This window comes from Myripristis murdjan, chromosome 21 (genome assembly GCF_902150065.1).
Source record: "Myripristis murdjan chromosome 21, fMyrMur1.1, whole genome shotgun sequence".
Lineage (NCBI taxonomy): Eukaryota > Metazoa > Chordata > Actinopteri > Holocentriformes > Holocentridae > Myripristis > Myripristis murdjan.
Genome location: NC_044000.1, coordinates 28,186,293 through 28,201,412, shown reverse-complemented (window position 1 = coordinate 28,201,412; position 15,120 = coordinate 28,186,293). Strand labels below are relative to the sequence as shown.

At 40.5% G+C, this 15,120-nt stretch overlaps 1 protein-coding gene across 2 annotated transcripts; it reads left to right on the top strand.

The window, feature by feature from the left end:
* The first annotated feature begins 1,910 nt into the window (after positions 1 to 1,910).
* Positions 1,911 to 15,120, top strand: spopla (speckle type BTB/POZ protein like a). 2 transcript variants are annotated; one of them, XM_030080985.1, is made up of 12 exons: positions 1,911 to 2,092; positions 3,612 to 3,648; positions 4,889 to 5,002; positions 5,399 to 5,520; positions 5,734 to 5,885; positions 6,033 to 6,160; positions 10,215 to 10,392; positions 11,252 to 11,307; positions 11,575 to 11,697; positions 12,774 to 12,916; positions 13,024 to 13,077; positions 13,598 to 15,120. In XM_030080985.1, the coding sequence occupies exons 2-12, from the start codon at positions 3,634 to 3,636 to the stop codon at positions 13,740 to 13,742; spliced, it is 1,230 nt and encodes a 409-aa protein (XP_029936845.1). In that variant the 5' UTR covers positions 1,911 to 2,092; positions 3,612 to 3,633; the 3' UTR covers positions 13,743 to 15,120. The 2 variants fall into 2 exon arrangements, with proteins under 2 accessions (XP_029936845.1, XP_029936846.1); XM_030080986.1 differs by having other exon boundaries at positions 1,912 to 2,092; positions 3,612 to 3,694.

The following is a 15,120-nucleotide window of genomic DNA, read 5'->3' as shown; positions in this document are numbered from 1 at the left end:
AACATTGTGCAAGAAAATTTGGGGAGTCTCTAAAATATTTATTGACAATATGCAGGGTTTTTTGTTCCATATAATATTTGGCGGCAGCCACCTTTCTAACCCTAGAAACAATAGAGTTACTAGAGGAATACTGTGGAAATATAACAGGTGGCTGTGTGGATGTGCGTGTTGCAGTTACTACAGCAATACCACAGAAATATTACAGGTTGATTTATCCACCTAAGCAAGAATTCACTGGAATAATTAAATAATCTGAGTCTGAACGTGTTCGGGTCGAGCCTGTAACAGATGTGAAATGCATCTTCAGTGACTGACAGCTGCATTAAAATGAGGCTGTAGTGGTTAGGAGGAGGATGTCCCCTTTTGTTAAGTACCTGCTGTCTGTTAAATGCCATTTTATTTATATTTTTTGCATGGAAAGAGGATAAGCAAAGTAAGAATTTAAGAGTTCCATTAGAGTCACAGAGACTTGGAGAATCGATGCCAAAGAGCACTGAGGCTGTTCTGGCAGGGTTTCTCGTGGTGGCCCAGCACCTTAATAAGACACTTTATGTTGGATTTTCCATTAATTTGCCACCCGTCTGTACATTTCACCACTGAGTGAATGTGCGGTGAGGAAAGGCCTAGTGAGCACCATATGGTCCATGCCTGCTCACGTAATGCCCACACTGCGCATAAAAAAACAATTAAATGAGTATTCTTGAAACTCCTTTTTCTTGAATTATTAGCCAATATTGTCCGTGGTCACACTCAGTAAAGCCCGGCTCCCTACCCTTAAATTAAACTGATTTAAGCTCACGATAAGCATCCCTGTATCTCCTCAATGGCGATCTTATCATCCCCCCGTTCCACTTGAAGACGGGTCAGTATATCATCTCTATGACATCAGAGGCATTTGATGTTGGCCTCAGTAGCAAAATTTGACATTTTGCTGTGTTTCCAAAATGCTATTCGATCAAAGCGAGAGAGGCGTTCACAGGTGCTTTGTGGTCACCAAAATAAACAAAATAAAAATACAAAAAAAAAAAAAAAAAACAACAACATAAAACTATTCAGGCAGCGCAAGAAGCATTTATACTTCATCGATGAATATGAGCTGATTGGTGCAGAGGAGCCATCCATCCATCATATATCATGGGCCAACAGGGAGCCATTATGGAGCATTGTTTCAGAGAGTGGTTTACCTGAAGCTGCTTTGTGTGTGCTGGACGAGAAACACCAGACACAGACAGAGGAGACAGTGAGAAGGCTGGCTGAGTGGGGGGAGGGGTGGGGTCCATCTATCATGTAAGCTAAATTCTATCATAACTCCATTTTTTTATTCTTCATTATTTTGCTGTGTCCCCCCAAATACATTTTTTAAGGCCTATGAATATGGTATATCATAGGCACATAATAGGCAGATAAGTCCAAGCCCTGTTTACACACACACACACGCACACACACACACACACACACACACACACACACACACACACACACACACACACACACATACACACACACACACACACACACACACACACACACACACACACACACACACACACACACACACACACTTTTTTGGCTGACTTTCATTTGCATTTAATTTATTTTTAATTATATTTTATTTTTTGGGGACTTTATAAACTCAGGTTTTAAATAAGTGCCATTATTCTTAATTTTTCTTATTTTTTTTTTAAATTTTATTTTATTGGATTGTTGTTGTTATTGTTGTCAATTTCCAGTTAAATTCATCTTAACATCTTTAACTGGTATCAGCCTGCTTGTATTAATATTTTGGACAACATTCTCCATCATCCCTATTATTATTATTGTTATTATTATTGTTATTATTATTATTATTATTCTCGCCGACTAATCCTATGAGTTCTAGAACAGGAAGCCGTCCAGCCGCACATGCGCAGAACGGTACGTCTGCCCCAGTCGGCTAGCTAGATGTAGCCCAGATATAAATTAGACAAAGAAAGCTTGTCTTGTTGGAAGACTGGGTGAAAAAAAGAGTTTAAAACATCGGACGGTGAAAGAAGTGGCCGTGATACAGAGCTGCATACGTTAGTTAACACATATGGAAGTATGAAAATGAAAGGTACGCCGTCACCACGTCTTTTTAAACTTTTTGTGAGCATTGGTTGCACTCATTAGCCGCGCTTAGCTGCTGCTAACGCTAGTTAGCATTGTGCCCGCACCAGCGGATGGTTAGCGTTAGCTGGGCAGCTAGCATTTTGTCATGGGGATATGAAAAGGCCCTTTGTTTAACACCGTGGAATATAGGGGTTAAAAGGCAATTTACTAAGGTAACGGCAACTAAAGCTACTCTTGGTTTGTTCACTAACATTGGCATAAAGGAGATTAATTCAACTTTGATAGTATGCGGACAGTGATTTATAACTAACAGGTTTTCTGTTTAGTTAGCCAGCATTAGCTGCGTTTATGATCTCACACTAGCGTCAGGTGTCATTACCACATTAGAGCATTAGTTAACGGGAAATATAGATCAGATACACAAATGTCCTTGTTATATTGAACTGTTGTACTCTTACATCTTTATTCTTGATCGACACTGATGTATTTAATGGACAGCCGGTTCCGTGAAGTCGCCAAACGGCATTAATGTGATGTGAGATCAGTCCTAAGTGTTAGCATATTAGCTGACGGGATGTGATCAACATTTAGTTCCCTCTCGACTCTCTTATTTATCAAGTCAAGTCTGTCTGCAACTTGGTTAACTAGACCGGGTATTTAACTATTGGATGATAAGCTGAAGTCGCTTTATGTCAAGTTCATTAATCTAATAAATGATAGCTCGTCCAGGTAGCATTAACATGAGGCAAAGTAGGGAGCGATTCCAGCTGCTAGCTAGCCAAACAAGTCAAAGTTGAATGTTAAGTTAGCTGGCTGATTTGACCGGCTGGTACATGGGCCGAGCAGTCAGTCACAGGCGAAATTACATGACTTAGCACAACAAACCCTGTCAATTAACGCTATCAGCTAATTAACCTAGCAGGCCAGGCAGATCACCCTGTGTGTGCTAATTGTTATCAATAGTTTTCACGTTAGTTTTGTGTGTTTAGGCAGGGATTCAGGCCCGAATCAGGAGCTTAATTCTAGTGATGTCATTCAAAGAAATAGTGATAACATGGCAAAAAAACAACTTACTTGGAATAATGACAAGTGCCTCCTTAGCTGTAACAATAGAAGCTTCCAGGCCTTTAGTCACTGACGTTAATCAGAGTCAGAAATAGTTTATTGATTGTTGCAGTTGCAGTGGCTCAAATTCTCAAGAGAAGAATTAAAGTATAATAAACAGAAAAAGAAATAGGAAACATAAAAATATGTGCCTTAGAAATTAAAAACAAAGGATATCCATTGTGTTTAAATATGTGCATTAATCCTTCAAAATACTATAATAATAAATACAGAAATAAGATATTGAGCATATGGGAAAAAAGCATACCTATCTACACTGTGTATACTCAGTGGTATTACACTGTTGAATTGTTGTCAAGTCTTATAGGTGTAAATTATTGCACAGTTAAATCTAATGTCCATATGTTTTTGTTTTGTTTTGTTTTGTTTTTTTGTTTGTTTGTTTGTTTTAATTCTAGAGTGGGACCTGAAGATTTGGCCATGAAGGATCCAGTGGTAACTTAGATAAACCTCATCTTTGTATATTTCAACCACTCAAAAGGTGAATAAGTGGGTATGAATTTTCCCAGTCGGTGCTCCATCTTGACTGTAGATATATAAACAAGGGTTTAGGTGGCTGCATATTTTCCCACTACAGCTAAAGGTGGGCTAACAGTTTCCCTGGCCATTTAAATGTTTAAGTTTTAAGTGTGTGATTGGGGGCCGTAATACACAGCCAGTGCTCTGAGGCTGCACACCTGGATTGGCAGTTCTACAATTATAGCAAACACCTTTTTTTTTTTTTTTTTTTTTTTTTTTTCAAACTTCAGATTATTTTTCCTGCATCCTTTTTACTATTTTCCAGACTCATCCCTCTTCTATCAGGATGTTTTAGATGGGCTTAGGACCTCATCTTGAAGATTGTAGAGCATTCGTGTTACATTTGAAACTACCCTTGAGTTAACTGTATCAACATGCATGTTTACATTTGCTCATAGCCGCTTAGACAAGCTAGAAAAGCTTGTTTTGACCGTTGCAGAGTTTAATCTCAGATGCTGTGTACATTGTGTTCGTTCTCATGGTAGCAGATTTTAACTGTAAATGTGAAGATTATTCGCTTAATTCATTAAAGCTAATTATCAAATATTTGAATTATACAGTTACTGCACTGCATTTGCATCTGCACTGCATTTGCAGAATAGACTTAACTACTAGAAAGGCCAAAGTGTCAGCTGATGGTTGTCAGATTTTCAGATGAATTAGTTTGGTTTTTTTGTTGTTGTTTTTTTGTTTGTTTGTTTGTTTTTTGCGCACTGCTGTTCCTTCACATTTTATACTCTCTCTACAAGTCATTGTGGTTTACCAGATCACACAGGAAATAATAGTTAATTAGTAATGTCAAAACAGTGAGCAAAAAGAGCTGTGCAGGGCACACCAACTGTTCAGTGACTGGGTAAAATGACAGCAATGACACCAGAAAATAACACACATTATCATGCCTCTGATAACATGGAAGTTCACAGTGAGAGCTGTGATGTGTGTTTGGTGTCTTGTTGAGTCTTGTTGTGCCAAATAATAGACAGAGAGACAACAGCCCATCTTCCTGCCTTGCTGTTGACAGTATGCAACTCTCTATTTAGCTAGCCTTTCTCTGGTCAGGCAGTGTAATCTGTTCATGTTTATGACACTGTGTACATTTTATGCTTTTTGTTGGTGTCTAAACAATATTTCCTTCTCTTCTCCTTGGAAATCTTAGTGCTTTAAGGACTTCGGTGGTTCCTCTAAGCTGGTGATGTCACGGGTTCCCACCCCTCCTCCACCTGGGGAGATGTCAAGTGGACCTGTGGCAGAGAGCTGGTGTTACACACAGGTACATTCACACCATTAATCCATCATCATATAGCTGCAGTCTAAACTATAGTGCTGTTACAACAGTGTTTGAAAGAAGGGCTCAGCATCTGATCCACTCACATTTGTTTTATCCATCAGTAAAGAATGTTGGATTACTGGATCACCAACATGGACTTGGTCTAGACATGTTGGCTCACACACTTTGTTCATCACATGTAATTTGTTGATTAGTTGGCTCCATTTAACTTGTGAAGTTTTGCTGAGGCTTTTCTTACTCCAACAATCTTGGAAAAATATTGTTAAGCCTGTTGCACTTGGTCAATGTTGTGTGTGTGTGTGTGTGTGTGTGTGTGTGTGTGTGTGTGTGTGTGTGTGTGTGTGTGTGTGTGTGTGTGTGTGTGTGTGTGTTTCCAAGGTCAAAGTTGTGAAGTTTTCCTACATGTGGACCATCAACAACTTTAGTTTTTGCAGAGAAGAGATGGGGGAGGTATTGAAGAGCTCAACCTTCTCCTCTGGTCCTAATGACAAGATGAAATGGTTAGTGTTCAAGCTTAGCTGCTCACTAGAATTCACTCATTTGTCACATCAATAAGAATTCACACACTTAGTCCCTCAAAGCAGGAGAAGCGTTCACACCACAGGGCTCATCAAAGGCTTGTGTTTTGACAGAAGTAATAAATGTAGTTATTGCTGTGTGTCTTGTAGTTTGTAACATAACTGATGCACTGTGTTTATCTGTTTACTTTCCAGGTGTCTGCGAGTCAATCCAAAGGGACTTGATGATGAAAGCAAAGATTATCTGTCATTGTATTTACTTCTTGTTAGTTGTCCAAAAAGTGAAGTCAGAGCGAAGTTCAAATTTTCCTTGTTGAACGCTAAAAGAGAGGAGACGAAAGCAATGGGTGAGTTCAGGCCAGCAGCACATTATCCAGCCCATTTGTGTGTCTGGCATTGCTTTTTTTTAGTACCTTAAACTTTTTAACTTGGAAATTTGGAAAAGAGAGTATAAACTTGGTGGTTTTTTGTCATTTGTTTGTGCCTTTCTGCAGAAAGCCAAAGAGCATATCGATTTGTCCAAGGCAAAGACTGGGGCTTCAAAAAATTCATCAGGAGAGATTTCCTGCTCGATGAAGCCAATGGTCTCCTGCCAGATGACAAGCTCACACTCTTCTGTGAGGTAATTAGAGATATATGTTTGATCTCCATTTGTTTTCTTTGATAGCAAATAGAAATTAAGGAAGTTGCTCCTTTATGAGTGTTGCAATTATCAAATTGCAGATGACAAGGCAAAAGGGCTGTTACTGCAGAGCAGAAGTTGTCAGTTTTTCCTCACATAGTTTCCCATCCAGGGCATGATTCATAACTGTTGCATACGCCACTGCTTACGTAAGAGCTGGGATTTATAAAAATGTCACAGGAGAATGTGTGCACCTGTACGGAAACTCTGACCTGTGCATACAAACATTTTGGAGGAAAAGTGGTGGTGAGGTGGTGAATTGAAGCCACATTGTTGAGAAGTGTGAGAGGAATTATTATGCATGTAATGTTGGCACTCACACTTCTACATTTGATTTCACTTAATATTACACCTTGCACATTACATAGTTGCTGCCTTCTCCAGTCACCTCACCTGGCACATCTTTACCACCTCCACATATGAATTGTGTAAATTAGTTTAAAGTTTGGAAATGAAGCAAGTGACAGCTCTCACACACTCATTATGCTCCATATTATATGTCCTAATCATAATGCAGCTATATGAATAAAGCTGCCTTGCCTTGCACTATAACTGTGCAATTTTCTCTCCAAAACAAGATGAATGGACAGTAGCGGTGTAAATCACAGCCTTCATCACAACACAATATTTTATCAATTTTTTGTATAACAGTACAACTTTTGGCGATATTACAAAGTATGTCGCGATTCGATTCGATACAAGGGCCTGCAGTTGATATCAGACGGTAACATATTCTGGTTAACATGTTTTGTTACTGTACATTATATCAACCTCCAAAACAGCTAAAACATGATTCTAAAGGTCTTTTACTGAACTCTGTCAGACATTTAAATGAGAAACATTACATTATTTTCAATTAAAAAGAAAAAAGATCTTTGCAAATAAAGTATGAAAATGGCTATCATCCTCACTGCTCTTTTAGAGTTGTGATTCAGTTTTTGTGGGAAAAGGCTGGTTGAAGGCGGCATCCGGCATGCTAACTTAAACTGCAGCGTGAGGTTCAGTGCTGTGTTTGATTTTGAGGCGCCCGGCTAGGTTTGTCATGTTTCCCGAGTATCTTAACTCGTAACAGCATTGCTTGCATACAGCATGTGTTTCGTCACTCAACCCGTCTTTTCTCCTGAATCCAAAGTATTTCCACACGGCTGGCTTATTTCTGACAGGGGAGCAAATATCCTCCTCCTTCTTGGCGTCTTTGACACTTGCCAGTATTAACACTTTGCTCGCTAGCAGCTACTACCACGGTTTCAGGTGTGCTTAGGTGGAAACAGCAACATAAACACACTGGGAGAATTTCAAAGCGAAGGTAGCATGATCTGAAAGATGTCGATGATGATTGATGGTCACACTTTACATCGATCCTTTTGCATCATTGAGCGTTCAGTCTCTGGATCAATCCAGATCTATGGATTGTTGCACCCCTAATGGACAAACACCTCAATATGCATATTTGGAAATCATGAAGGGCATTTCTTGTAGGCGTTCACAGGGTGGAAGTTAAGGCTCGTGCACGTGCGCAACGTTTCAGGTTGATTTGTGATTCAGAAAAGGGAATTGCATGCATGTGTTGCTATGCACAGTTTTATGAATCTGAATATTTTCTGGTGTATGTACTTTTCATGCTTTGTGGTCATGTAACCTTCCAGAGTGGAATCCATGCAGTTTTATAAATGAGGCTCCTGAACTGTACAGGAAGGTACTTTTGATAAGAAGGAGGTAAACACTAGTCTTACCACCTTATGCTGCTCTTGGACAAGACACTTATCTCTCCAGTGGTTTAGATGAGCGTCTCACCTGCTGTTTTTCCATGAAACATCCAAATTAACTGCAAGCAAATAATGAAATACCGAAAATCAAAGTGCATTCCCACAGCATCTGTTTAAACAAATAAAACGTTGCCTCCTGTGGGTGCTGAATGATGATGCATTTTTAACTGCATCATCACCTCACTGTTGCTACTGGCAACCAGTTTGTTTGCTAGCTACATGGCTGTGCCTGGTTTTGCAAAGCTGCGTTTTTGCATTTGTACTTGCAAATCTGTATTAATAGTGGCATTGTGCTAGACAAAAAGAATGTGTTGATGTGTCTTCATCTGTCCTCCTGTGCCTGTTGATGTCACTGCTATCCGCCATGACAGCAGCTCTGTCTGCGGGTAGAGATCAAAGAGCGGCCAGTCATGTGATTAAATGTGTGTATGTTCTGTTTTTATTTGGCAAAATGAATTTCCATGCAGTGCTTTTTCAGAAATAAAGTGTTTATCCACTTCAAACAAGCTTATAAACTTTTAGTCGATGGAAATACTGTTAGTGGCCCATACAGAGGAGCTTGCCAATTTTAATGTGTGGAACTGAATGTGAATATAAAGCAGGGCATTGCTGAAGAGTGTGTGCCTAACTTTTCTGGGCAAACAGAGATTGAAAGTTGAGTTTATTAGGCCTATCTTATTTGTAAGGACTCATAGGGTTTAGTGTGATATCGCCCGTTATCCCAGATGTAGAGAATCATTTGAGGGCCATTTTAATATCTGTTGAATCCATTTTTAGGCTCCTGACTGAGACTGTTTTGTTTTAAATCACTCCCAGTATAAATGCAGAAGACAACGTGTCGGTAAAATGTTGAGGTGCAGAGTCACTAAAAATGTGTTGCAAGGGCGGTTGTAATTTTTGTGCTTTAGTTGTTTGAGCCGAGAGGGCAGGGTTTGCACAGCGATAACTAAGACATTTATGGCAACCAAGCGGTGACGCTAACAAGCCCAGTGTTGGGCAGAAAGGTTAGGTGTGATAACTGTAGAAATGCCAGCCTATAGTCTTTATTTGTGACATTTTTGTGGCAAGTCCCTGGTGTATTATTTATTGTAAATTACTTTCTTCTGTGCCCTGTTGCTCAGATTTAATTCATCTTTGTATGCTGGATATTTATAACAGTAAACTGGACTGTTCTTAGATACAGGTTTTAGATTATAGGATGGAAAGTCCTCTCCCTCAGCTGTCTGACCGCAGGCCGTGATGCCTGTCTTACAGCAGAGATAGCTGCCATCCTGAACAGACAAACTGATCTTTTAGCAGCGTGTTAAAGCAGCTTTCAGTCCAGTATACACTTTCAGTTTGGAGGGGTTGGTGTTGCTCGTTGATGTATTAGTGAAGTCAGGGCCATCTCAATTTGCATGGCCTTGTCTATGAATAAATGTTACGCAGCAAACATAATCAGATTTGCATATGCATTAGGCACATTTACTGTTGTTGCAAAAGTTAAGTGAATAGTATGATTTGGTCATTTTGGTGGTGCAGAATGCCTTTTATGCACAGACCTTTAATAAATCAGGGCCAGAGTCTCTGAAGTCTTTGTCAGGACCAATTTGCACCTGTGTGGACCTACAGAGCACACTGCTGCCATTTAACTACAAACATATTGTTGCCGTTCGCTTCGAATTAAACCCAGCTCTGACGATGTGAAATGGCTTCCCTTTGCTTACACCATTTACTATGTCACTAATTGCAGTTGTAAAACAAATAATTGGATTTAATGTGTCAGGAAGAATGAACATTTTATAAAATGTCTCTTTAAACAGACAAGTTAAATGAAGCGTCCAATGAATTTTGACGTAAACGCAATTAGCCAAACACTGGCAGGACAGACTGCCAGTGTGTCTGACAATAGCTCTACCAAGGTTTAACATTTTCAGGGAAATTGGCAATTTCATAGACAAATTAGATTCAAATTGAAGATGGAATGTCTTTCCTCATTAATTAGGCGCTTCAGCAAAGTTAATTAATTTGGGTTACCATTGGCTGTGTTTTTGCAATTAACCATCCCTCCTATTGTAGATTCCTCAGTCTTGAGATTGGTCTTAAAAATACCATTCAGAAAGGGGGAGTTTACTCAACTGAAGCAACACAATTGAAAATGTGCACAGTAAGACACAAGGCCAGCTACTCGGCTCTGCAGGAGCATTCACATTTTTTTACTGTGTGTGTGTGTGTGTTTTCATGTCCAGGTGAGTGTTGTCCAGGACTCGGTGAACATTTCTGGCCAGTCCAACATGAACATGCTGAAGGTACCGGAGTGTCAGCTGTCGGACGACCTGGGGAACCTGTGGGAGTGTTCACGCTTCACAGACTGCAGCCTCTACGTGGGAGGGCAGGAGTTCAAAGCCCACAAATCCATTCTGGCAGGCAAGACCTCCATCCCCTGCCTCCAGCTTTTTAGCGAGCAGCAGCCAGGAGACCAGCCCCGGCATTGCCGAGCAAGATGCCCCCCATGCCTGTTGTTGATGGCCCTTCTGGAGAGCCATAAGCACCTTGATAGGCTACTGGGGTTTGGCTTTGCTGGCCTGATCTGCAGCGGCCTTGTTCTGCTGGGGGCTCTAATCCACCCCGCTGGCCCTGCTTGGCCCTGCTTGGCCCTGCTTGGCCCAGATGTCTGCAGGATCAGGGAGATTGAGAGGCTAGCTCTCCTTCTCCAACTCTTTCTCCGTTACATTTGATGGCAGGAGCAGTGGCTGGAGGGGCAACACTGAAAAAGTTCAACAATTTTGGATTTTTCACCTTTTCCAAACCTCGATAACACGTCTGTCCCATTAGATGACATTTGTTTTGGGGCATCCCGGTAGCTCACTGGGTGCAGCATGAACCACATATTAAGGCTGTGCTTACTACAGCAGCCTGGGTTCAAATCCAGCCTGAGCCTTTTGCTGCATGTCATCCCCCCTCTCTCGCTCTCGCTCTCTCTCGCTCTCTCTCTTTCTCTCTCGCTCTCTCTTTCTCTCTCTCGCTCTCTTTCTCTCTCTCTCTCGCTCTCTCTCTCTCTCCCTCCCTCCCCTGCCTGCCGTGCCTCTCTCTGCTGTTGCTATCAAGTAAAGTAGAAATGCAAAAAAAGGACATTTGTTTTATCTCAGCTCTCTTAATTGTCACACGGCATGATGCTGGTCGGTCATGATAAATGTTGACAATTCACTTGTTATGCTAACATGCTTAATCCTTTATTTACTTGTCATTGTAATATGTGCTAATGTTCATCCTCTTTCTTTGACAGCGAGGTCCCCCGTCTTTAATGCGATGTTTGAACATGAAATGGAAGAGAGTAAAAAGGTAAGAAGGAATGCTTATGAGTGTTGGCTGTTGCAGATCTCTTTTTTCTTCTTTATTCAGTAATTCGTTTTGTAATTGCTCCGGCACTATCTACAGTTCCTACAGGTAGTTATTATAATTTTGGCATATTTTTTTTTTATTGCATTATGATTTTTGATGAGTGTTTGTAACGCTGCTAACTAGAGTTGCGAGTATAATGTGGAACATTTTGTGGTTACTGAGCAGTTCCTTTTGAATGCCACAGAAACGTCTTGTCTTCTGTTGCAGAACCGCGTTGACATCAGTGACGTGGACCCAGACGTCTTCAAGGAAATGATGGGCTTCATTTACACAGGAAAGGCTCCAAACCTGGAGAAAATGGCAGACAATTTGCTGGCAGCTGCAGATAAAGTAAGAACTTAAGTAACAGAAAATCTAAATTAAAGCAACAGTGATGAGCTACTGCATAAAGTCTTTTTTTGGATATTTTTGGCAGTTATTTTTTAAATCCACAGGTTGTCTTTTGTAAGGCAGAAATTCTGAATTTCCTGCTTTGTTCCATCGTTTGTCCTGATGATTAGTAACTGCAGCGTTTGGGCTCACAGGGCATTGTTCGTTAATGTTGAAGACAAATGCTAAAATAACTAAAGATGGATAAGAGTGGACTAAAATGTGTTTGGAGCAGTTTGGAGTCTGCTGACAGTCCCTTGTCAGTGGCCAAAAATCACCTTGATGACTCACCTGCCAAGGCCTGGTAAACTAAAAATATCTGCCTGTCGCTGCCAAGAAATATTGTTATGATCATAGTTAGAACATTTGAAATGTCATCTGCTGTTTTCAGTGTTGCTTTGGCTGTAAAATCAGCTCATGTGTAAAACATGAAGAAAAAAAAGTGAATGAGCTCATTTTGAATTAAAACTTTCAATCCGCTGTTCTTCCACTTCAACACTACATTTTAAAAATTTGACGGCTTCAGACCTGCCATGTATCACCGTGTGTGTGAGGTGAAAATTAACATTACCGTGTTTAGATTCCAGGCAGTGGAGAAAGATGTTAAGACATTACCATAATTGTGCAGCAGCGTATGGGGCAGCCAATCAGAGCCAGTGTTATGCTTTGATTTGATTGGTTCGTGTGGATGTAGTCATCATGGAAAAAGTTTGAGCACCAGCAGAGATCAAACACTTGATTACAGCCAAATTTTATTTTTTTACCACAAAGTGTACAAGGTGAGCCTTACTGATGTGTTTTTTTCCACCAAAGATAAATTTTTGCAGCATTTTGTGCTTGCTGGTTGGGTAATTTCAGATCCTGTGATTATTATTTTTTTTCCTTGTCTCTAATACAGTTAAAATATCTTATATACAGTTTTAGTATGAGACTGTTCCTGCTGCAGATTCAGCGTTGAGTCAGAACCACAACCCTATGTGATGCCCACTGCATCCCAGCTGTAACCGTAGCTTTCTGTCTGTCATCCCCCTCTCCAGTACGCTCTGGAGCGTTTAAAGGTCATGTGTGAAGAGGCCTTGTGCAACAGCCTTTCGGTGGAGAACGTGGCCGACACCCTCATCCTAGCAGACTTGCACAGTGCCGAGCAGCTCAAAGCACAAGCCATAGATTTTATCAACAGGCAAGTATCGCAAAAAAAAAAAAAAAAAAAAACTCCCCATGATAAATTCCCGCTGCCATTTCTGTTTACCAGCCCTGAATGCTTACCTTTTTATCTCGCCGCCATAGGTGCAGTGTCCTGAGACAGCTGGGCTGTAAAGATGGGAAGAACTGGAATAGCAAGTATGTAATTAGCTGATATATGTGACACAAGATTAATAACACACTCTTATCTCTTCCCCCAACCTGCATTAGAATTCATTGTTTTAGCCCAGGCAGACAGAGTGCTATTTGGCTGTTCCGTGTGAAGCTCGATATCTTTGTATCCATGTTATTAATAGACTCATACCTGGATAAGCCCTGCAAATGGAATATTTCTAGAATTTTAAAAGGAAGGAAGGTGGTCCTCTGTGGGAAGTTTTTCTTGAAGCTGATTTAGTTTGTTGTCATTATAGGACACCTTGAAACGTTTACTTCCAGCTCCATTGTTTTTCAGCATGTCAAGGCCCCTCTTGTCCTACATAAATTTCACCCTGTAGGAAGTGCTAGCGTCACCAGCGGTGCTTCCCCAGTTCCTCAAAACAGCTCCTCCATCATGTCCACATTATTTGCTTTGCCATTACTTCCTCATTTATCTTGATTGATTTTTAATTTACGCATTCTCATGTCTTGAGTGTTAACGCGCCTTTGTGTGTGCTTACAGTCACGCTACAGACATAATGGAGACTGCAGGCTGGAAGTCAATGATCCAATCTCACCCTCACTTGGTAGCCGAGGCCTTTCGCGCCCTGGCTTCAGCACAATGCCCACCCTTCGGTCTTCCCAGGAAGCGTCTAAAACAGTCCTGACTGTCCTGCTGTGCCCTAGGACTTTACTGGAGGTGTGAAGCTTGGGTTTACAAAGGAAGGACTCGGAAGGGTACCGCTCTGTTTCCACAAACACCCGACCCACTTGAACAGAGAAGAGTGGAACTTTCTGGATGGAGAGGTGGGAGGCTGGCACGTGGACGACTGACATCAATGGATTGGAAAAATTGGTTCAATCGGTGGTGTTTGCTTGCCTTGCTGCCCCAGCTGGACTCTGTTCAGCTTGGGTAGCAAGTCAAGTTGTCTGCTACTGTTTTTTTTCCTGTAATTTTCAAAATGGCCTTAATATATCTGCCATTGCTCTGGAGCTGCTCTAGAGTACTTTGTCTATTTTACTCTGTGCCTGCCTTGTCACAAAGACCAGGCCTCCTCCAGATTGCACTAGTTCCCATGAATATAGTCATTTTGATATGGAGTTCTATAGGAACGTAACAAGGGTTTAATTAAATGGGAAATATTATATATTTGTAATGTTTAGCCCATTTTGCGACTAGACATTAAAAAAGCGTGAACACTTTCAGTGCAAGGTCAGTTCTTTACACTTTTTAAAAGATGAGTATGCCCCATATTGATGGCACCATTTCTATGTAAATGACAGTTGAACCATCTTCAGAAGACCAGTGTACAAGAAAGTCTGTTCTATTGCATATTTGTGGAAAAAAAAATAGTAATCTGCCATTATGAAGACCCTGTATTAATTGCTATAATGTATGTGAGACAGAAAAGTGTCTATACTCTGGCCCTAACCTATTAAACCATTGGAAGTATATGGAAGTATTTACCCAGTCTCCCATTTGATTGACATATTCCAGATCATAAGTCTGTGAACTGTTCTAGATGAAATTTCGAGATCTTAGCTTTCCATAGTATTGCCAACTTGCAAATATTATATATTCTCAATATCTTGTGGTTAACAAAAAGTGGAGAGACTAATGCATGGTCCTGTTATTGTTGAAAAGAAAGTGTCCAAGTACCAATTTTGTTTTGAACAATTTATTTTCTGCAATTATCTGAAAAATATTTGTGCAGAATTAAATGAATTGAGTATGCGCAAAATTTCCTCTTAACATGCTTGGATTGTGTAGGATGCTGAGCATCACTTCCATTGGCAATGTTATTTTCTGTGTTCGGAGGGGTGGGGGTGGGGGGGTCACATGTTGGTTCAGTCTGTCCTGTGTAGTGTGGTATGACAGACGTTTCAGAGGATTTTGTAAATTAAGAGTAGCATCATTTTTACATGATATTACTCATCATTCAGTGTCATGTTGAGATGTTGAAACTTTTCCTTTTTTTGAAGAAAAAAGATGAAGTTGTCTGCAAGAATGCCTGCATTAACCCATTAAAACATTTTCCAGCAGTG